This window comes from Triturus cristatus, chromosome 5_2, assembly GCF_964204655.1.
Source record: "Triturus cristatus chromosome 5_2, aTriCri1.1, whole genome shotgun sequence".
Taxonomy (NCBI): domain Eukaryota; kingdom Metazoa; phylum Chordata; class Amphibia; order Caudata; family Salamandridae; genus Triturus; species Triturus cristatus.
In genome coordinates, this window is record NC_140588.1 from 909,832,917 (window position 1) to 909,857,016 (window position 24,100).

The 24,100-nt window shown below is 42.9% G+C and overlaps 1 protein-coding gene across 1 annotated transcript in view; it reads right to left on the reverse strand.

The window, feature by feature from the left end:
• The window catches only part of CUL4B (cullin 4B), a 761,875-nt gene that overhangs the window by 611,604 nt on the left and 126,171 nt on the right, over positions 1-24,100 (reverse strand). Inside the window, exon 4 of the mRNA XM_085608106.1 lies at positions 12,911-13,014. Coding sequence (XP_085464232.1) covers positions 12,911-13,014 — 104 coding nt within the window. The remainder of the gene's footprint in view (positions 1-12,910; positions 13,015-24,100) is intronic.

The following is a 24,100-nucleotide window of genomic DNA, read 5'->3' on the forward strand; positions in this document are numbered from 1 at the left end:
TAACATTTGGTTCCAAAGGTTTGTCTTTAGGTTTTGGATCCGGAGGCTTATCTTTGGGTTTCGGCTCCGGAGATTTAGGCTTGGTTATTGCCGTATCCAAAATTTTTGGTTTATGAGATTTCAGGTCGGAGTCTTTAGGTGCCGAAGATGACTTCGGTGCCGGTATTAAAGCATCGGAGATGGTGTTTCGGTACCGTGGTACCAGAGGCTTTATCTTTCGGTTTCATAGCAGGGCCGGACGGCGGGGCATCTGAACCATGTTTTTGGTGTTTCCCTAGGCCAGAGGGCGAAGTTAGCACCGGAGCCTTCGTGGGTTTTTCGGTGACCGGGGCTTGTTACAGTTTGTTGACCTGGAGTGATCTGCGAGTATTCCTCCATGTCAGGGTCATCTGCATCGGACACAGAGATTTCTTCCATTTGTTCGGTGCTGTGCTGATGAGACTCGCACTGTTCTCCGAAGATGTCCGGCACCGGGCTAGTGCCGCGTCTCATCTATGGACGTTGAGACCAACGGACACAATTTTTTTTCTTTTATTGGAATGATCAACAGGCCTCGCAGCTACTTTCTTCATGCTCCGGGGATAGGCACAGAACACAAGCCTCGTGTAGATCTGTGTGGAAATTCAGCACCACACCTGGGGCATTTTTTAAATGGAGTCCGTTCCATCGACTTCTGGCGTGGTCAGCATGGGTAGGCCTTGAGGCCCACCTCGAAGCTCCAGATCGAAGTAGTTGGATTTCAACGATGCACGAAGGGTAAACCCGTGATCGAAACAATACCATTGAGAGGTAGTGAATGCGCGTTGAAAAGGTTCGAAGACTATATCGAACCGGAGCACAGCAATACACATTCGAACCCGATGGTGGCAAAAAACAATCTGGAGATGGAGTCGATGCCCATGCGCACTATCGTCCTAAGGAGGAGTCACCTACCTCGTGACTACAAACACTTCTTCCAAGACAAAAAGAAAGTGCAAACATCCAAGCCAAACACTAGATGGCGATCTATGCACAAGTATACAATCTACAGCTCATATGCCTCGAACTGAATGTTAAGGCAAACAATAAGCAGTCTATAGCAACAGGATTTGTGTGGCAAGTCCCAAGTCTGCAACAATAGAGAATGTGCAACCGTATGCACCATACATGATCAATTAATCGTTGCACAGTCAAATGGACCCCAAACTAATGGAGATAAAGAGTCAGGGGTTTGGAGGGAGGGGGAGGGATGAAGGACATGACCAATCTACACCCTGGAAAAGAACCAGAGTACCAGAGCATGGATGGATAAATGAGCCCACCACCCAATTACGAGGATGGGTGGAGAAGCAACGGGTAAAACAGAATAAGACATCCTGACCTGGGAAGGATGTGAAGTTTATTAACAAGCATGAAGACAGAGACCACTGGGGGACAGACCAGTGGGTAATAATCCAAACTAAAAAGGACCTCACAAGCGGGGAGGATGGGTGGGCGTTAAGGAATCGGCAGCTAGACTGTCTCTACCAGATACATCGTTACGACGGTAAGCAACTTGTTCATCTGATAGAGACATCTAGTCGCAGATTCCTTAACTTAGAATAGATACCAAAACTACACCCCTTGGAGGAGGGTCTGCGACTGAAACTCACCAAGTTCCAAAGAGAACGAATCCCTCAAAAGAGTGACTAAACCAGGTGACAGCAGCCAGTGCAAGCATGGCTGGCACTAGACCAAGACGCCCTGCAAGTAGCAGCAACAAGGAAAGACAATGGTATCACAGTCTGTCGGATGACAGCACAAGACGTCCCTCGTCCAGGAAGGGACAAAGGGAAATCACAGAAACCAGAAAATGCATTGTACAATGGAAGGGAATCCATAAGGTGCAATCAGAATTAACAGTCAAACTGTGTGCAGAATCCCATGGATCTGCAAAACACATAAAGATCCAGAGAAGGACAAAACAGCCATAAAGAGCCAATTGGACAAAATGAGCATGCACCACAGAGGATGCCAGGAATGACTGGTATAGAGACAGATGGCACCCCAGTAGAGATGTACAAAAAAAACATGAGTACAAGGAGATACCTGTACGTGGATAAGAGGGATACAAATAAGCAGAAAGTGTGGACTGAGGGCACCACAAACATGCCAAGCCCCTAAAAGTAGAATCGACAGAACGCACCCAAGCTGAGGCTGTCCACCAACTGATCACCTGGTAGTCATACTGACCAACTACCCCCGAAGGTATAGTGGGAAAGGGATACCGGTAGAAACCGGGCACACACTTAAGACTCGCTCTCATAAGATGGAGAGAGAGAGAGAGAGAGAGAGAGAGAGAAAGATTCTGGGGCTAAGAAGCCTTGTACACTGCAACCCGAAAGAAAAAGTATGTGCACCGCTGTGCAGTATGCATAGATATGAAGAGATAATTATATATCTATAATAAAACCACATCTATATAGATACGAACACATATGTTGTGTTTTCTATTTTTTTTGTTTTGTTTAAACAAAAGATAGTCGAAGAGCATGCCCAAGGCAAACACAGAAGCCCGCACAATGGGTACCACGGTACCGATGTGAATCACAGCGGGACAGAACACTTCAAGACACAGTAGATCATATACAGAAACAGTTGGAAATATGTATATATAGAGATCTCTAAACAGACACTGTATAAATGGCCATGAGCATCCCTGAACAGGGAAACTGCTACGGATGACATCGGCAGAGGCCAGGAGCAGAGGGACCAGAGTCCCCGTCTGGGAAGGGGCAGGAGTCCCTGCCTGAGAAGTGCAGAAGCAACACGTCTAGCGCAGGATCAACTGCCGAAACGGGAAAAAACCCAGAGATAGTCTGAACCATGAGGAAAGGCCACTGCAGAAGCACTTCTCACCACCAGAGAGGAAAAAGTAGACAGAACCACAAGGAATAGACCACAGCCAACACTGTGGCTCAGTACAGACCAGTAGATATCAATACCTATGAACGTATATGTACCCATATGCAGTATCAGAACTGAATTCTGAATAGAAATGGTTCCGGAAGTGGAACAGAGCAACATGCTCACAAGAGACACTGGCTGACGGCCAAGACAATCAACATAGGTAGATGGGCCAAAGGCAAGAAAATGAAGACTGGAACACGCCGGGACTCACCAGTCGAAGCGTAAACAAGAAATACGCTGGAGGAATACGCATCCGCAGAAGCAGGAAAGACCTATGGACCAGCCGTAAAATACAAACATGGATTCTCCAGAAAGAGCTATGTTACCCCTGTGGGTCATACCAAAGAAGTCCCACAACAGTCGGCAGCCATAACACGAGAAACCCTCGGCAGCAACAATAGGAAAATTCTCCATAGGGAAAGAAAAGAATAACCACAAGAGGACCTCATGGGTTCCTCAGAAAGAGCCTACCCCATCCAGAAAGAACAAAACCTGGAGCATTGAACACACACACACCACCTAGGAAGACCACTTCCCGTGGCAAGGCAGAATGGTTATACAATAACCAACGAATACCCCACATGGGGTATGCCACGTCCCTACAAAAAGGAAGGGAATATCTCTTGAGACTAGCTCTTAGACAGAGGAGTCGGAAAAAAAAGGGTAGAAACAGCTGGTAAGCCGTACAGTCCGTCTGTGACGGACAGGTTGAACCCAGAGATGGAACCAGGGAAAAACCAGTGACAATACTGCAATCAATGCAACGAGAACAAAAGTCCACAACAAGGATTAGAAATGACGCTTTCACAGAAATCCAGACAGGGGATGCTGGACCGCAGAGTCTACATGACTGTCAATAAGGTGTGGCCCATCAAAAGGCAAATCTTGAAGACGTTCCTGAACATTTTCAGGAAAACTGCCATCATGCAGCCAAGCGTGGCGACGCAGAGCCACTGACCTGGCCATAGCCCGACCCACAGAGTGAGTGGTGTCCATGGCGGGCTGGATGGTAAACTGTGCCAGTACACGACCATCGTGGAGTATACAGACCAGGTCAGACCAGGTCAGCCCGAGGGCATTCTGGAAGAGATGGGAGGAGGCGCTCAACTGAGTCCCAGAGGGCGAAAGTAGCTCAGCCCACACTCGTGGATGCAAAAACATGTCAGTCACACAACTCCAACCATCGAGACTCCCTAGTGGGTGGAAGTAACAGATGAGAGGAGGAGGGCAGCGAGGAGACTAGCTGTTGAGCCCTAGAGTGGAGGGACAAACAGACAGGGTCATCCGGAGCCGGGCGATGTGTTATAGCACGATCCACCGGGTCTCCCGATGAGGGCCTCATCCAAGTTTCGAGAAGGATGTCGAACAACAACTCGCCAAAAGGTAGCAAGGGCTCCACACCCACGTTGCGCCAGTGGAGCAGATCCAATAAGGGATCAGAGGACAGAGACTGATGGAGGCTGGACCTGTAAAATGTCCACAGCTGTGCGAACAGCTCTCGCAAACGCCGCAATAGCCTCCGTGGCCATCCTAGGAGGCGAAAGTAGGTCATCAGTAGGGGACGGCTGCAGGCTAACACGTCCACCAAATGGCAGAGACTCTGTAGCCCGAGCAGGGCCAAGTGACTGCCAGCGATCCACAGGCTAAGGAACATGTAAACAACCCAGGGGTTGGGGGGGGGGGGCAGGCTGGGGGCTGAACAAACAGGGGCCTCATCCTCCACAAGCAAAGGATCACCAGTGTCGCATCAACGACAGCCGAAGGAGACTCCAGTGACCGGCGCCGGGCCGGCGCAGACTCAACATCTCGCACCATGGGGGACTGCGGTGTGAAACAGCGTCGACAGAGTCAAGCTCCTCGCTACAGGCACAGCAGACATCGCAGGGAACCCTTCGAAGAAAGAACAAAACCCACTGTCTACACTAGATCGGATATCGTTGGGCCCAAGATTGGGTCACATTAATAAAAGAGAAAGACCAAGGGCAGGATTTGACTCAGAATAAAGAGGGAGTCAGAAGAGTAAAAATAGAACAATTTTATTTCAATAATGATATTCACAAATGATAATTACTTTTGTAAGGGTTAAGCCAAATGGCATACACAATGTTTAATCTGTACATAAAAGTCCCACACGTAAAGACAAACAAACATACACTCATTCAAACGACATATTTATATACAGATCAGATGCAATGCAATACAAATACAACACAATACACATTTAAATTTGCCAATAAAGTTTAAAAATCGCCTAAGTGATACAGGGCTTGAACAGAAACAGGGGGTTGTACTTCAGGTAGGCTCGTGCATTACCATTTGGTGAGGATAAATGGGTAGCTCAAAGGGCACGAGGGAGCAAGGGCCAACGCACGTTTCGGTGTGAACTACACCTTCATCAGGGCAACGAAGATGTAAGGCGTGTGGGACAACACAGAAGGAGCCCGGAATAGAGTCCAATCAAAAGACGTTTGGAGTACATGAACTGGTATTGAACAGAGGTTAAGGGGGTCGTCACGGGTGAGAACCGCCCAGGTATTACAGATAAGGATATCCCAAGCCAGCTTCAGTTTAATGTATTCAATACCATGACATGTTTATAAGTCGAAAATACAGCAGTTATTTTAAGTTGGAGAAATTTAAAGTGCAGACATTTTTTTATATTCTGAACATTTTTCTGCACTTTAAATTCCTCCCATTTGTGTTATACATGTAACAGTACCACATAGGGCAAAAGGTACGCCCTGTGCCAAAAGTACATACAACAGTCTATCAGTCACCCGTACACATATCTCACCCCTATGTATAAATGTTCATACATCCCCAAACACAAGGCTTTCACTGCCACACATGGCAGCCCTGTTATAAAGCTCCTAGTCAAAGTATTTTATTCATATAACAGCATCGGGCTCTATGGACATTAGGCTTAAAGTCCATTAAGCTGGGCGTGGTGGCATCTGGTAACAATGCGCGAGTTGCTTAGCCTTCAATAGCTCACAATGATTTTCACTGATCAAAAGTAGCTCTCCCTACAGAAAGGGTTGTAAGCCCCTGGTCTATAGCCACAAATGCAATGAACAGTTAACCCAGTTAACCAAATTATTCATAAATAGTTATGTTAAAATGGTTTGAGGGAAGCAGATTGCAAGGACTCCCTTCATTAGTAAAGAATAACGGCATTGGCATAGCCAATAGGTCTCGCCTTTGGGACCTTATATGTGTTTAGCCATGCAACAGTTAATGTTATTGCAGTAAGGATATTGTGCTGCATAACTAAATACTTATAAGGTCCCAAAGGCGAAAGCTATTGGCTATGCCAATGCTTGTTTATACCCTAGACAATGGAAAGACATCCACCACGGCACACAACCTAAAAGTTTATTCCTACACCAAGGCTAAAAGAAAAATAAGAACAATTTTCTGTAGAAAAACTACTAACTTCTAGAATCCAGGTTGTCCTTGTTCGACTAAATTGCCTATATTGTACAAATGTATTTTTTTTTTTAACTTAAACCTTAAAGCTTCTTACTTTCTGGAAAGCCCTCGCCTTCTCTCTCGAAAGAACAAGGCATGCCTCTCCAGTTCGCAGCGTATTTCACTAATAGGATGACTGGCTATGATTTCAAGTAATCATGGGGCTGGCTTGTGAATATGGCGTCACATGGGCCTTCCATAAGCTTCTGAACAAACACATGCGCCGCCCCCAGATTTCAGTCTACCTTAGTTCTTAATTCTTTTAACAGCAGTTTGAAAGGGGTGCTGACACAGGAGCTGTGTTCAGCTGCTGAGGCTGCAGTTTTTTTCCGCCTGCTTTAAGGACTGACCCTTAGTTATGGTTTTGTGAAGAGAAAGGAAGGCCGCCCAAGTGTGACTGGCCAGTGAAATGTGAGTGATGTAATGGCTCCGCGAGCAGATGATAGGGCTGGAGAATTCATTAGCCGGGGCCTCTAACGTGAGAGGCTGGCTTGTGTGTCCCAGGTGTGCTAGGAAGCAGTGTCCGGTAACTCTCGCTCTGCAGACAGGCAGCTGTACCGGGGGCGACAGCCAAGGGACAGAAATACACAGGTAAAACATTTCTACATTTATCTTTTAAAGAAAAAGCTTCGATACCGTACCCAGAAACTTTGCGCAGGTTATATATACATTTTTTTGAGTGTCTGTGTCGTTGAACTTTATTCTCTTTTACTGGAATATGTTTCATTATAAGGGGTTAATCTGCTCTCCAATTCGCTGGATTCTTTTTATTAATCAAATATCAGGCCTATGTATGAATAGTTATATGCGCATTTCGGGTTGATTAGTATTTTTTATGAATCGCGATCTAACGTAGGCAGATGGAGCAGAGAAATTAACCGGGAAAGTGCAGCAGTTGTGCAACAGGCAAGACTTCAGGGAAGTGCCTTTGTATTTGATGTAAATTTATTGCCGCCGGCATCGTCGGAATAGCAACAAGCATTGGGGAGCATGCAGCAGGGGAGACATGACGGGGGCACATGCCACGGAGGGCGGTCTCAGAGCGATCCGGAGGTGCCAGCGATGAGTAATAAAAAGTGAAAATACGCGCTCTGTGATGAGGGAGGGAGTTTGGGCGAGCAAAACAGAGGCAGACAGATGGCGGCTGCGCGCGTGCACGCAAGCTTTAGGCCACCAAAAGCCTGTGGCAGCACTTTGTAAACCCACACACTAAATGTCTCGCAGAGCAGCGCATGCGCTGACTCAGCGAGACCTAAAAATCACATTACAGGTCAGTTTGCCAACTAATATTTAGTAAAACAAAAAGAGAAATTAGCTAGAACGGATAATGTTACTTACCCAGTAAGCATTTGTGCTTGGCATGTAGAGCTGTAGATTCACATGCTTTGCATACTCCTGCCATCTAGTGATGGGTCCGGATGTTTGCAAGCTGTTTTTCTTCGAAGAACTCTATCCTAGTCACAAGGTAAGAGGACTCCTCCTTTAGGTGATAGTGCGCATGGGCATCGACTCCATTGTAAAGTTTGTTTTCCCGCAAGAGGGTGAGAATGGAGTAAGCAGGTGTAGTATAGAAATGTCCATGCATATGAAAGTATAATAAAGAACTGCAACAACTAAAGGCACCCGGGGAGGCAGGTGGGCGCATGTGAATCTACAGCTATACAGGTCAAGAACAGATGTTTACTGGGTAAGTAACATTATCAGTTCGAGGCATGTGTGCTGTAGATACATATGCTTTGTAGAGACTACAAAGCAGTATACTCCCAAAGTGGTGGCTAACCTGTAGATACTGCAGTTGTTTGAGATAGTGTTTTAAGTACTGCTTGGTCTACATTAACTTGTTGACATGCTAATACATCTACACAATAGTGTTTGGTAAGTGTGTGGTGTAGACCATGTAGCTGCCTTACATATGTCAGCTAGAGGAATGTTACCTAAAAAGGCCACAGAAGCCCCTATTTTGCAAGTGGAATGCGCTTTAGGGGGGTACAGATAAAGTTCTTCTAGCTATAGAGTAGCATGCTTGAATGCTATTTAAAAATCCATCTTGCAATACCAGATTTAGAAATGGGATTGCTTTTGTACGGAGGAGCAAATCTATCTATGTAGCACAATAAAGCTCTTTTACGTCAAGCGTGTGAAGAGCACGTTCTGCTGCAGAATCAGGTTGAGGAAAAAACACAAGTAACTCAACTGATTGGTTTATATGAAAAGCATAAACTACTTTGGTAAGGAATTTAGGGTTGGTGCGGAGAACTACCCTGTCGTTGCGTAGCTGAAAGAAGGGTTCTTCCACATTTGTGCTTTGGTCCAAAAGGTGGACCCATGGACAATGTTGAGATTCCATACTGGGGCAGGAGGAATCCTTGGTGGTAGTACCCTTTTCAAGCCTTCCATGAAGGCTTTGATCACTGGAACTCTAAATAGTGATAAATGTTGCCTGTTCTGCATATAAGCAGCAACTGCTGCAAGGTGCAAACAAATAGATGTATAAGCTAGTCCAGTTTTCTGTAAGTGTAACAGGTAACAAAAAATGTTTTGTATAGAAGCATCTAACAGATCTATTTTGTTGTTATTGCAGTAGACAACAAATCTTTTCAACTTTGCTGCGTAGCAAACTCTGGTGGTAGGCTTTCTCGCTTCTTTTAGAATACTCATACAGTCTGGTGATAAATTAAAATAACCAAACTGAGTACAGCTGTCTATCAACACTGGATAGGTTAATTGACACTGTGACTGATTCCACTGGTGTGCTAAGCACTCTTGAGGGGGACGCATGTGAAGTCTTGCATGGGGTACAATCGTGATGCAAGATGCCATCATTCCCAGCAGTTGCAACAACACTGTGGCAGGTAAGGCTTGCTTGGATTTAAACTGTAGTATCATAGCCTGAATGTTGCGAATTGTGGCTACACTGGGAGAGGCTAGAGCTTTGACTGTGTTTAGAGTGGGTCCTAGGTAAGACTGCATCTGTAAAGGATGCTGATGAGATTTTTGTGCCTTGACTGTAAAACTCAGTTGATGAAGTAGGTCTATTTTCATTTGAGTATGTCACAGACAGGTTTGGTAAGTGCTGGCTTTGATGAGCCAGTCGTCTAGGTAAGGGAAGACATGAACATGTTGCCTCCTGAGATGAACCGAGACTACTGCCAGACATCTGGTAAATATCCTGGGTGCTGTAGTCACTCCAAAGGGAAGTACTTTGAATTGATAATGCTTGCTTGCTGTCACAAATCTTAGGTATTTGCGATGAGCTGGGTGAATTTGAACATGAAAATATGCATGTAGCGTAGGCATAGAATCTGCCTTTTGTTAAAGTGGAAGTATGTGTTTAAGGGTCATCATGTGAAAGTGCTTTGACAGTATATATCGGTCTAACTCTTTGAGATCCAGAATAGGACTTGGGGCACCGTCCTTTTTGGGAAACAGAAAATATGGAGAGTAAACTCCTGAACGTTGGTATTGTACTGGAACAGGTGCCATAGATCCTTTTAGTAAGAGATTGCACTTCATGTTCGAGCAATTGCACATGTTGTGGAGACAATTTGTGAGAGCGAGGTGGAATGTTTGGAAGATTGTTGGTAAGGTGCAGGCAATAACCATGTTGGAAAAATCTAATCACCCATTTGTCAGTCGTTATAGATTGCCAAATGGGGAGAAATGTTGAAGTCTTGCCCCGACAGGTGTGGTATGGTCGGGAGAACTGTGAGCAAATCACTGCTTATTAGGGGAAGGGGCATTATGGGGTGTGTTACCTTTACCCCTACCTTTAGAGTTGTTCCCTCTAGAACCTCCTCGAAAAAAGCCTAGAGGGAGAGGACTGATTATTACCCTTGTAGGTGAAGATATTTTGGTATGAGGGTGTGGTCTTGGACCACGCTCAGTAAAAGGAACGACTAAAGGATCCTCTGGTATGAAGGGGACTGAAGTGCTCCCACGGATTTGGCCACTTAAGTGTCCTTTCTCATTTTTTCTAGTGTCTGATCAAGCTCTGGACCAAAAAGATGTTTCTTACCAAATGGCGTGTTTAGAATGAATTGTAGGACCTCAGGTTTAAACCCGGAGATCCTTAAACAGGCACGTCTCCAAAAACAAAATGCTAGTGTTGACCTCTCTAGCTTACGTATCAGCAGCATCTAGAGCACTCCTTATGGAAGAAATGGAAATTAGTTTACCCTCATTTCAAATCTTTTGCTCTTGTTTTATGCTCATCTGGGAGATATTGGAGTAATTGCTCCATTTCATCCCAGTGTGCCCTGTCATACCTGGCTAAAAGTCCCTGCGTATTTGCAATGTGCCAGTGATTGACAGCCTGAGCAGTTACGCACTTGCCAGAAGCGTCTATTAACTTGGACTCTATCTGGTGGACGAGCATCTCCTGATGTTTGGGAATTAGCTCGCTTACGAGCATTATACACAACTAGTGAATCTAATGGCAACTGGCCTTTGATACAAACTGGATCTGTTGGGGAGGCTTTGTACTTTTTGTGAACTCTAGGAGTCAAGATGCGTGCATGCCACAGGGTCTTGAGAAATTTCATCAGCATGTCTTAACATACTGTTAAGCATGGGAAGTGTTTGTGCCTGTGTGTGGGTCCTAAAGTCTCAAACAAAAAAACTTCTTCTAATGATTCTTTGTGCAATGCCACCCTGTGATATTGTGCAGCCCTGGCAATGAGTTCTTAATAGGATACATTGTCATCTGGAGGAGATGACTTGGCAGGGTAAAGATCTGGGTTATTATCTGCTGGAGGATCAATTGTATGATCTGTCCATGGATCCACTAGTAAACGTGTATCCCCATCATCAATATAATCGTCATCATGGTGAGATTGCGGAGAATCTTGAGGTGTGATGTGGAAAGGATCTGAGGGTGGAGAGGGGGGTGGAGTAGGGGATGGTGGTTGAAAAGGACTGGTAGCAACAGACTTCCTCTTTAAAGGAATCTTATTATGAATGTCCTCATCAGGAAGCTTGTGTTTCTGAGGTAGTTTAGTATGAATATGGCATGTTTCAAGGTTTATATACACTCTTGTTTGGCATCTTTTTACGGTGGAACAATGTCTAGATTCGGATCCGAAGGAGCATCCTTTGTTTTCGGCGCCGGCATTGGCTGGCTTTTCAGCACAGAGGATTTCTGTTACGAAGGCTGTTTCGGCAAGGCTTCGGCTCCAAACCGGATTGGTGTTTGGAACCGGAGGGTTTCGGTTCAGACGAGGATTTTTGCCAACTCGGTACGGAGCCGAAAAGCTTGACTGGGTGTTTCAGGGCCGGGCCAGGAGGCGGGGCATCAGAAACATCGCCTCGACCTTGGCCAGAAAGCAGAGGTGGTGCTGAAGCCTTATGTTTTTGTGGGTGTGTTGGTTGGGCAAGGGTTCTTCTGTACTCATCACGTCACCTTGACCCTATGGCAGTTCTTCGACGCAGAGGTCTATCTCGAGCTCCATGTCGATGTCTTGAACGGAGATGGCTTCTTCCTCCTCTGCCGCTGATGCACCAACGTCTTCTTGACCGGATTCTTACCCGAATATGTCTGGCGTGTCTTCGATGCTTTGAAGCTGCATCTTCCAACATCGAGCCAGACGATCACGAAGTGTTTTCTTCATCGAAACGATCTGCAAGCGTCACTTTTCTTCTTTGTGATCTGGAGACAAGCACAAGTTACACACTTTGTGTGAGTCAGTTTGTGGATATTTAACGTGGCACTGAGGGCAGAATTTGAACGGTGTCAGTTCCATTGACAGAGAGCTAACCTGACGTGGTTAGGCCCAAAGGCCGTCCACGAAGCTTTCCGATCAAAAAGTAGATTCCGAAACAATACGCAGAGAGGTGGGAAACATGTATGGAAACAATACCGTCGAGGGTTGACAGGATTGCGTGTCGAGGGGAACCAAAGAATGGCTTCGAACAGGAGCGCAGCAATACATGTCCGAACCCGATGGCGGAAAAAAACAATCCAACAATCGAGTTGATGACCATGCGCACTATCACCGAAAGAAGTCACCTTACCTTGTGACTAGGAAAGACTTCTTTGAAGAAAAAACAACTTGCAAACATCCAGACCCAACACTAGATGGCAGGAGTATGCAAAGCATGTGTACCTACAGCACACATGCCACGAAAAAGGATGACACTTAAAAAGATAAAATAAAAATTAACACCACAAGTTATTATTTTTTAAGAAAAGACATACCAGCTCCTTTTTGAATAAATTACATTGCAAATTAAAATACATGTTCTTCCTGCTCCTGGGTTCCAGTTCAAGTCAACCCCTTTAATATAGCAATACTCGTAAGGGGCACATTTAGGGATCTCCCAGGTGAACTGAAAAGTTGCACAGACCAAACTGCCACTGTATCTCAACCTATTAGTTACTTACTGCAAAGCTAGAGTACACAATTTAAAGACCTTCCACCTGCACATTTAAAGACTTCAGTACACTTCGAGGTCTATTTAAATTATTTTAATATACTTTGAAAGCATCACAGATTTTGATCTAAAAAAAGGATATTCTCTGAACTGATGAATTTGAGCTTTAATGTGGTCTTCACAAATTTGCCGCAACTGTTTGTAGAGATTCGCAGAAATCTTGTAGGAACAGAGATTTTCTACTGCCTAAAGGAAAAAAAAAAAAGAGTAAATATTAACAATGGAATTATCAGTCCCATAGGTTTTCCTTAGAAGCTGTTTACGATGCTACCAAGAAGCCTTCAAGAAAAATCCAGAAAACAGAGTCCCAATTGAAACAGTACCTTTGTACCTGTAATTACACCCAGGGGTCAGGGGGGCCCTTGGCATGTATCAGACAAACACAAACATTATTCCATGCAATTGTTTTACTTAACTTGAACCTTACATTCCTTATCACAATAGAAGTACCCAAAACATATAGTGCATTATGTAGTGCTTCTCATTATTTAATCTTTGCTAAACTCAAATAATTTAACAAGTACAGGTAAGAAAACAGTGGATTCAAAGGAAAAACAAAAGAATTAGGCATATGTAGAAATCCCAAGGCAGTTAAACAGAATAAATTTGAAGGTGGGTTGGATTAAACAGATTAAGGTTTTGGACTCTAATCCAGTGGCCTGGGTAAAGACGAAAAGGTATGTATCTCAACAATATTCTATATATCAGAGGATGTAATAGGCCTGCCCTTTATCACTCCTCCTTTTTGCTACTGAACCTCTGACGGTGGTGAGTCGGAGGTATCGCATGAACCGAACCTAGTTGGGGAAGGAATGCAAATGGCTCCTCTTACCTTTAAATATTTGTGGGTAAATATGTATCCTCAACCGATGGACATTAGGCATTAAAGGGATCAGTGGCACGTTGAAGCTCCCTCATCCTCCTGATTATGGCAAAGATCACTCTTGCCAAGATGTTGGCCCTGCCCAAGCTGATAAACTTCATTAACCTTCCAGTATCGATCGATATTAAATGGTTTCAACTGTTAGACACTATGCTTCAAGAATTAATATGGGACGGAGGTGGACAAAGTAGGCATGGAGACATAAACGCACAATTTTTGATGGGAATGTTAAAATTCCTGGCCTAGAGATTTATCACCTGGTAATCCAACTGCAGTAGATGGAGATGTGGCTTGACGGGATGAATGTGGAGCTACTTTCAGTAGTATTGAAGTATTGAAAATGATGCATACACGGATCTCTACCATTGCATGCTTTGGCATTTCCCCCCTCCCCGATTGGCCTCTCGCATAAGGAGGCCCTTAATTTTTTCACTGCAAGGTAATTAACATGGTAGACAGAGGAGAGAATACTCGCAGTGCAAGATTGTTAAGCCAATTGGGAAATTATCTCCCTGACAAATATGGCTGGAACAATGTCAATTTCTGAACTATGGTGTGCAGAGATGAACATTTGAGGCACTATGCGGGGTTGGGATAGCAGAACCACCTCAGCATGCATTACTCAAACACCTTCTGAAATTGGGTGAGGGTAGATCCATTGTTAGATGGCTCATTAAGACACCTAACAGAATGGTTATGAGGGGTCAAGACAAACCCAGAGAAAGATGCGAGAGTAGCATACGGCATGAGATAGACAAAGAATGGGAGAGAATACTAGGGTGTACTCAAAGTTTCTAGAAACCATATTTTATATATTCACTGGAAAAAACATAGGTTTCAGGGACGTTATAGTTAGCTGGACATTTCACTCTTACAAAACCATAGAAATTCGGCCGTTATAGTTAGTTCAGCTAACTATAACTTGCGCACCAGCAATGCACTGCTCATGACGTCACATATTGCATCATTCATGGGATGGTCAGTGACATCACTGATGACATCACTTATGACATCACTTATGACATCACACAGTGACTGTATGTTTCTGTAAAGTTTAAATATCTTTTACATATATTTTCCAAGGTGTATTGAAGAATGAGTGGGTGTATAAGTGTCTGGATGGAGGATTTAGTAGGTGTGTGAGTGACTGTATAAGTGAGTGATTAAATGTGTTTTACTGAATGCATGGGTTAGTGACTATACTGTGTGAATATCTATCAGTCTGTCTGTTGTGCAAGCAGCTGCATGGGTTGATCAGTAGCTACATGAGTGTCTATATAGGTTATTGATTGGTTGTCTGAGTATTTTTGGGGGAGATTGAGCGAGTGTGTGGGTGGGAGGTGTGTGACTGCATAGATGTGTGAGTGGTTGATTCACTGTGTGTAAGGGTTCAAGAGTGCAAGTGGAAACAGCTGTAAGGGTGCGTGAGTGTGTGTATGGGTGTGTTGCTGAGTGAATGTATGTCTCAGTGGTACATGTCCAAGTAACTACATATGTAAAAGGCAGTGTATGTGAGAGTTGAAGTATATAAATGACTATACATGATAGTCAGCGATTGTGAGGCTGGCTGTATGGATGAGTGTGTACTTGTATCACTGATTATATAAGAGAGTAAGTATGCGTTAGTATATGTATGAATAAGTGAGGTGTGTGTATAATTGTATAGGTGAGTAAATGGGAGTGGGATTGATTCTTAGCATGACTGACTAGGTGTGTGAGTAACTGCATGGATGAGTGGCGGTGTGTGTGTCTGTTTGTCTGTATAGGTATATGAGTGCATATGATAGTGTTGTATTAATGAGTGACTGCATGTATGAGTGATTGTATGGATAAATGAGTGGATGTGTATGTAGACCTAGGAATCAGTGAGTGCATATGTAGTAACTGGTATTGGTGTGTCAAATGATTTAGAAAATGGTAGTCTGTATTTTACAGTGGGTGTATCGGTTATATTGGAGTGAGGAGGTGCATCAGATTTTCACGTGGATGATGTAATCAGTGATGTCATTTGAGATGTCATCAGTGATGTCACTGACCATGTCATGACTGATGTAATATGTGACATGAGCAGTGCATTGCGGGTGCGCGATTTATAGTTAGCTGAACTACCTATAACGGCCGAATTTCAATGGTTTTGTAAGAGTGAAATGTCCAGCTAACTATAACGTCCCTGAAACCTATGGTTTTGTCAGCGAATTTCAATGGTTTTTCAAATGCTAATTTCTAACTATGACATCCCTATTAAGTCCCCTTGAATCCTGAAGGTCCCTGGTGGCCAAATAGCCCACCAGGTACATCCAGTAAGCGCCACAGACCTGTGTTTCAGAGAGGTGTTCTGAGGCCACGCCCCTTTTTAACCACACTGCAAACGGGGCTTCTGGTGCACTGCTGCTCAGAGGAAGAAGTCCACTTGTGTCTTGAGGTCCTCATGATACAAGAGGACCTCATCCCCCCCACCAGCAGTGCACTAGAAGCCGCATTTGCAGAGTGGTGTAAAAAGGGGCGTGGCCTCGGAGCACCTCTCTGCAACACAGCCCTGTGGCATTTACAAGAGGTACCTGGTGGACTAGTTAGCACACAGGGACCCTCAGGATTGAAGGGGAATTAATCCCCCAACTTAAAACGCATCACAGGACGCGTATGCACTGTGGTGCAGGGAGGGGGGTGGGGCCTGATGTGAAAAGTGTGCAAACGCGCCCTGTGGCACGTTTTAAGTTGGATGATTAAGCATCCTTGAATCATATATAGATATATATATATATATATATATATATATATACACATACACACACACACACACATCTACTGGCGGTCGCCAGTAGTTAGTTATTGTTAGGACTTATTTTCCATTGGAAAAGCGTCATTTGTTTTCCCAATAAGTGTGTGTGCGGGTGTATACATCTCACAGTTTTTGCCTTTCAGCAAAAATGGTCGCACAAGCGTTAATTATGTTGTATGGCGATTTATTCAAATAAACAAAACGCTGCCATGCCGAACGCGTTTCGGTCCTCCCCACTCGGACCTTGATCACGGGATGATGCATCAAACACCAAGGGCATTATTTATTTCCATGGCTCACATTTACTTCCTGTTATTTTTTCACAGTGCATTGTGGTATCTGTAGTGACAAGTTTAAAGTGCACAGTGATAGCAAGATTATTATATAAAAAAAGTGAATTAAATGTGAGTGCCCCATTACTGTGATTTAAAAACAAGTTTGTATTTTGTATTTCATGAGAGGGACAAAATATATATGTATATATATGTTCTTTGATCACATTATTAAATTGCATATGTCTCTTCAAAGCGCAATGGTGAGTTTATTTCAATGTTTTTAAATATATTTATTAGTTTTCAGTCCATTGCTGGCGATTCTTTTTTTGCAGAATAAAGTCTAATTTTGATTTTTCTCTCCTTCTCAGGTTGATGTAGTTGTGTGCAGGTTGGAGGAACATTTTCAATCGATTTTGACAATGTTTGGTCTTGTCATGTCTGATTCCTCTTTTCTTCCATCAGTTTGATTTTTATTTAGCGCCGTCACGAGTAACCATCTTTATTAATTGGTGCCCATATACCTTTCTTTTCATTTTTAGCTCTCTAGTGAGCATTTCTTGCCTTTAGTTAAATGCTGAAGATGACATCATTCACCACAGTTTTGGCACTCTAGTGAGCATTTCATACCTATTTGGTTAAGTACTGAAGATGATATTGTTCACAAAGGTTTACAGTAACTTCTTTTGATCATTTGTTGTTATAAATGCACATAAAGCTCCTTGTTCTGGTTGAGACCTCTCGGATTTAAAGTCCTGAATGTTACTATATGCTTGGATTCTTTTTGTCGCAGGAGTTTTTCCATGTTTCCACCCCTCTCCGATTTTGGAACTTGTTTGATAGCGTAGAATCTTAGATCTTCCCACTTGCTGTTGTGGGCCTTTTCCATATGCTTAGATATGGCGTTTGAGCGATTGTTGTTTTTTGTTGCTCGTATGTGTTCTAAGATTATTTTCCGGAATTCGCACGTTGTGCCGCCGATATAATTTAGTTTGCACGGACATTCCACAATATATACAACAAATTTGCTCCTACAGGTAATATGCTGTTAAATTTTCCACTTTCTTGATGTCAATTTCCTGTTGTTGTACCCCAATTTTACACGCCTTGCACTGTTTGCAAGGCCAAAAGCCATCTCTTTTCATCCATGTTGATACATGTGAGTCCTTGAAATGACTGTTATTTGGTGTCCTATATTCAATGCTCATTTGTACGTGATATTAGGACGGTCACCTATTATTTCAGACAGTACAGGATTCAATTGTAAAATACTCCAATGTTTCCTGATTATTTTTTTAAGGTGTTTAGTTTCAGCACTGTATGTTAGTAGCCTTATTTTCTGTGCGTTTTTCTGTGTTCATTCCGATTTCTTTAAATTTTAGAATTTCACAGCATTGTTTGTTTTACGACTCTCTGCAGGCTTTTCTCAACGATCTTTTTTTGGGTATTGTCTTTTTTCGAATCGCACTTGCACTGCTACACTATGCTTGGTGAATTCCGAGTCAGAGGTACAGTTTCTCCTTAATCTTAAGAATTCCCCATAGGGGATGCTCCACTTTAAGGTTTCTTGGTGGAAACTATCCCCATGGAGAATGGCACTGGTTGCCGTTTTCTTTCTATGTAGAGTAGTTTGTAATGAGTTATTTTCCACATATATGCATGTGTCCAAAAATGCCACTTTCTTGGAGCTAAGCTCATAGGTGAAATTTAGCTTCACATCAGTATTATTGAGTTTTTCAAAGTATGTTGCAAATTCTGTCTCCGTGCCATCCCATATGATTAGGAGGTCGTCTATGTATCGGAGCCATAGAATCGTTTTCTCCATAAAATGGTCATGCTCAGATGTCCATGCTATTTTCTGTTCGAACCACCCCATTACTAAGTTGGCATAGTTGGGGGAGAAAGAAAAACCCATGGCACAGCCCTTGATTTGTTTGAAGATCTGTTTGTTGAACAGGAAGATATTATTGTATAAACACAGTGTGATCATTTCAATTAGCATGTCATTATGCTATTGGTACTGGATGTTCCTTTTTCCTAAAAAATATTTACAGGCTTGAATTCCAATTGAGTGTTCGATGTTGGTATATAAAGGAAATCACATCTATTGTGACTAGTTTGAAATTTGGCTGCCAGGCAATTCCTTCTAACTGCTGAAGAAGATCTGTGGTATCTCACACGTATGAGCTTAGGTCTTGAACAAGGGGAGCAAGGAAGTGGTCAATGTAGCTGGAAACTGGTTTCAATAAGGAACCGTTTGGGGAGACGATTGGCCTGCCTGGTGGATTTACTTTAATTTTGTGTACAGAGAACTTGCCACCACTGTTGTTGTGGGGCCTGTCGACAGAAATAGATTTTCTTGTTGAAATTAAGGTGCAGCAGGGCAGAAAGTTGTTATCAGCAGCAGTCACGGCCCGGAGGCCCACTGGGGTTTTTTAATGAACTTTATTGTTGTCACGGATTCAATGGAGCCCACGGAGGTAATATATGCCTTTATCACACTACAAGCACCAGCATGCCTTTCACAGAGCCCACCTGGGAGTAATAATTAGCGCATGCGTACAAGTGCTGCAGGCAGCCTTTCCTTGATTTTAGTGACTTTCCTCTGATGAAGAAGCTGCTAAGCTTTGAAACGCCCAAAGAAGGAAGGGAAATAATTACTTTGGACTGTGCATGCTGTATGAATAAATTTGTGGTGAAAGCCACCCTGCAAGCTGGCTCGTTCTTGCCTCAGGGCAATTTGTGTTGGATATAGATATATAGATATAGATATATATATATATACATATATACACACACACAAAATTTAACTTTCTCCACCAGTCATCTCACCCCCATGAGAGTCAGTGAGATATAGAGAGAAGCCTAGGCCTTGAATGTCTCTACGTCCAAATCTTTTCCACATGGTATGGGAATGCAACAGAATTAGGGAATTCTGGGCTTAATTAACTCCGCATTTAAGTGAGACTTCAGAATGAGTGATCACATTCAAGTCAGAGGTTTATTAGATGGATTCCCTTGTCCCAAACACAAACAAAGTGGGCAATCAATTATTAGACTAGACATTCACATTGACCAAACAACTGATGGTGTTGCAGGGATTCTGCTCAGGAACAGAACTATTCTTGGGACCATAGAACATCAGAATATAGGGGACTGAGTCACCATGCCACATTAGTAGCCATGAGCCCGAGTCAAACTAGTTATAGTGCCTCAATTGCCCTCCTAACCTTTCCACAGAGACAATAGATTTGGCACCTCAGAAAACACTCCCAACCTTTTCAGGGGTCGCGGTAACAGGACACACCCTTTCTCTCTCTCACTCATACTTGTTCACAATAAAATAGAAAATTGACACAAAGGAAGTTTACAATGCTTATTTAAACTATTGTGCAATGATTGCACCACTATTAGAAAACAAATACGTTAATAAACCATATACAATAAAGAGCCCCGTCACGTTAATATGACAGATCTGCCTAAACCCTCCCGTACTACTGAAGCTAAGTGGTCATATCTTATAGATCTTTGGGATCCGTGGCATACCCCGTACCTGGTCATTCATAGGTGGATGTTCTACATTTCAGCTGACATTGCAATCTTGTCTCGGTGTTATATTCCTGGGTTGGGCCTATGTAGCAAAGCAGCTTATTATAGCTTGGATCTATACCTACACAACCCACTCTAGGTACACTTAGAGTAGGGTCCACATGCTAGGAGTATGCTAGATTACTCCCTTGTGTGTGTATGTGTATGTGTATATATGTGTATATATATATATATATATTTCTGCAAAGCGACCCACTTCGGAAATCACAGGGCGCTCTCAGGCGGTGCGTTCAGAGACGGCAGGGTCAGGCCGTAGTCAAATTGTTCATTCGTTTCCCCGTAGGGCTGGGTTCTCGCGCACTCCCGGAAGAAACAGATCGTCACCAAATCATATCGTCAGGTTTCTTTCTTTATTTACAGCATGCCAGTTAGAAAAACTCTACGCGTTTCAGTCCCACCAGGGACCTTGTTCACGAGACTGGTCTTTGCTAAAACTTTTTTTGTTTGTTTTAAATCCACCTCTATAATCAACAGTGACATCCCTTCCTTTTCCGGAGCTAGGCATTCTGGTAAATGAAGTCCAAACAATTTTAACTTGATAAATTATGCTGTTACAAGTTAAGTTAAACAAGAACTGGGATTTTAAGGAGGCAAGGTGATGATAGCGATATACACATAATGCGACAACCTTCGTTAAAAATGCATTAATATACCTGAATTGCTATTCATATTGCATTGGAAGAAGAGAGAGGGAACCTACAAGCTTATTGTGACCAATTGGGAGCAGGAAGCAGCCGGAAGAAATCGCAATCTAAATTCTATCCGCAATTGCCACACGGAAACAAAATTGATTTGTTTCATGAATGTGTGATACGGGATCTTTACCAACTTAACCACTCAAAAAAACAAGACAATTTAACACATGAAGAACGAAAAGCGTTGTCCGTTTTAAAAAATGATGACACCATCGAAATAAAAATGGCAGATAAGGGAGGGAACGTCATTGTTTTAGACAAAGAGGCATATATGAAAGAAGCATACTCACAACTCAGAAATGAAGAATATTATGAAAAATTGAAAACCAATCCCACAAAGAAATGGAAAGAAGAACTTGACATCAAATTGGACATATGGAGCAAGCAGAGATTACTAGATGAGGATGAAGTGAAATATCTTAAAACGGAATATCCCAAAATGGCCACAATTTATTTTCTGCCGAAAATACATAAGAACTCAAAACACCCACCAGGAAGGCCAATAATTTCAGCCAAGGATGCCTTATTGGAACCAATGGCCAACTTTTTAGATGTGTTCCTTTTACCATTTGTCAAGGGTCTCCCTTCATATCTTCAAGATACAGGAGATCTACTGAGACACCTACTAGACACCCCATGGCACTCAACATACAAGCTTATAACTATGGATGTCATATAGAATGACATTGGACTCAACGCTTGTAAACACTTCCTGTCGGAGAGAAACATCCAATTTACCAACCACAACAAGATGTTGTTAGAAATGATCCAGATGTGCCTAGAACAGAATTCGTTCATGTTTGGGGAGGAAATTTTTCGTCAACGCAAGGGTACAGCTATGTGATTTTCCTTTAGCCCATCGTACGCCTGCCTAACCATGGGTCAATGGGAGAAAACCTGGGCATGGAGCATAGAAAATGATATCTTTGTCAATAAAACCATAGCCTGGTTCAGATATATCGACGACTTATTGATTGTCTGGGAAGGAACAGAGCAGGAATTTGCGGATTACTTCGAAATATTGAACAACTCATATTTCAATTTGAAATTCACATACATCAGTGACCAGAGAGTGGTATTCCTAGACACTGAAATCTATATCTTGGAAAATACTGTCCACACCACCTTGCACCGTAAAAACACAGCGACCAATGCAGTTCTTCACGCTGGGAGTTTTCACCAAAAAAGTCTAATTGATAATATTCCTTACGGCGAATTCCTGAGGATCAAAAGAATTTGCTCTAAAGAGGAGGAGTGGGTAAAACATCGAAATCAAGCTATAACAAGATTCAAACAAAGAAACTATAGCTCGAAGACGATTCAAACCTCATTGCAAAAAACGACGACCATCAACAGGCAGGACCTGTTGAAAGAAAAACCTAAAGAAACAAACGAAGAAAACAAAATAAGGTTTATAACAACTCACTCTACGGAAAATGCAAAAGTGATGCAAATACTTCGTAAAAACTGGCATATCCTTCACATGGATGCTACAACAGCTGCAATAATGGGGGATCACCCAAACATAACGTACAGAAGGGCAAAAAATTTAAGAGATCAATTGGTTCACAGTCACTTCAGGAATCCTAAGAAACAAGACACTTGGCTCAAACCCAAAGGATTTTTTAAATGCACATGTTGCAAAGTCTGTGCAATCGCACAAAACACCAAGGAAGTACTTATGGCAAATAAACGCATGTGGCAAATCCAACAGTTGATCAACTGCAAGACCCAATTTGTAATCTACATTATTGAATGTCCTTGCTCAATGAAATATGTGGGGAGTACAAAATGCAAATTGAAAAAACGCATCTTGGAACACGTAAGGGCCACAATCAACACCGAAAGGAGCAATGCGGTGGCCAAACATATGGAGAAGGCACACAAAGGAAACTGGAAAGATCTTAAATTCTATGCCATTGAAGCAGTGGGAACACATCCCAGAGGAGGAGACCGTGAAAGAGTGATGAGGCAAAAAGAATCTAAGCATATTCCAAATTTCAGAACTTTGACCCCCGATGGTCTAAATCAAGACGAGGAACTCCATTACCATCTATAAACTGCAGAACTATCTTTCATTATGAGTGACATTTTCTGTAACTGTCAACGAATTGTGCTGTTTTATCTTTAAAATTGAATTTTTTTTATTTTTTATTGTTTATCACAGTTTGGGTGGGCTCGGGAGCACTGGGCAGAATAGTATTAATCTCAAACAGAAAAAAATGAAAAATAGACTGGGAGGAAATCTAGACACAAAATATTGCCTGACAAATGAGGGCCCACCAGAGGGCAAACTCGACACCTAGCTGGGACTCACATTGTTTAAAATTAATTATGAGTGTATCACCTTGGTTAAAAAAGATGACCCACCAGAGGGCCATATTCAATGCAATATGAATAGCAATTCAGGTATATTAATGCATTTTTAACGAAGGTTGTCGCATTATGTGTATATCGCTATCATCACCTTGCCTCCTTAAAATCCCAGTTCTTGTTTAACTTAACTTGTAACAGCATAATTTATCAAGTTAAAATTGTTTGGACTTCATTTACCAGAATGCCTAGCTCCGGAAAAGGAAGTGATGTCACTGTTGATTATAGAGGTGGATTTAAAACAAAAAAAGTTTTAGCAAAGACCAGTCTCGTGAACAAGGTCCCTGGTGGGACTGAAACGCGTAGAGTTTTTCTAACTGGCATGCTGTAAATAAAGAAAGAAACCTGACGATATGATTTGGTGACGATCTGTTTCTTCCGGGAGTGCGCGAGAACCCAGCCCTACGGGGAAACGAATGAACAATATAATTATATATATAATTGTTTAGCACCGGGGGTGTGGTCAACCGCCGGCAATGGCAGACGCACATTGAGAGAGCTCCCGGGCTGAGTCATGTTATCCTTTCTGGTATCCGCTAGCTGAGGTGCATCCATAATTAAAAACGAGCACCCCTGCTGCTGGCCGCGCTACGAGACCCAGTAACCCTCGTAACAGCTACCATGAGCCGGTATTAAGCACATACAGCCAGCATAGACGAGG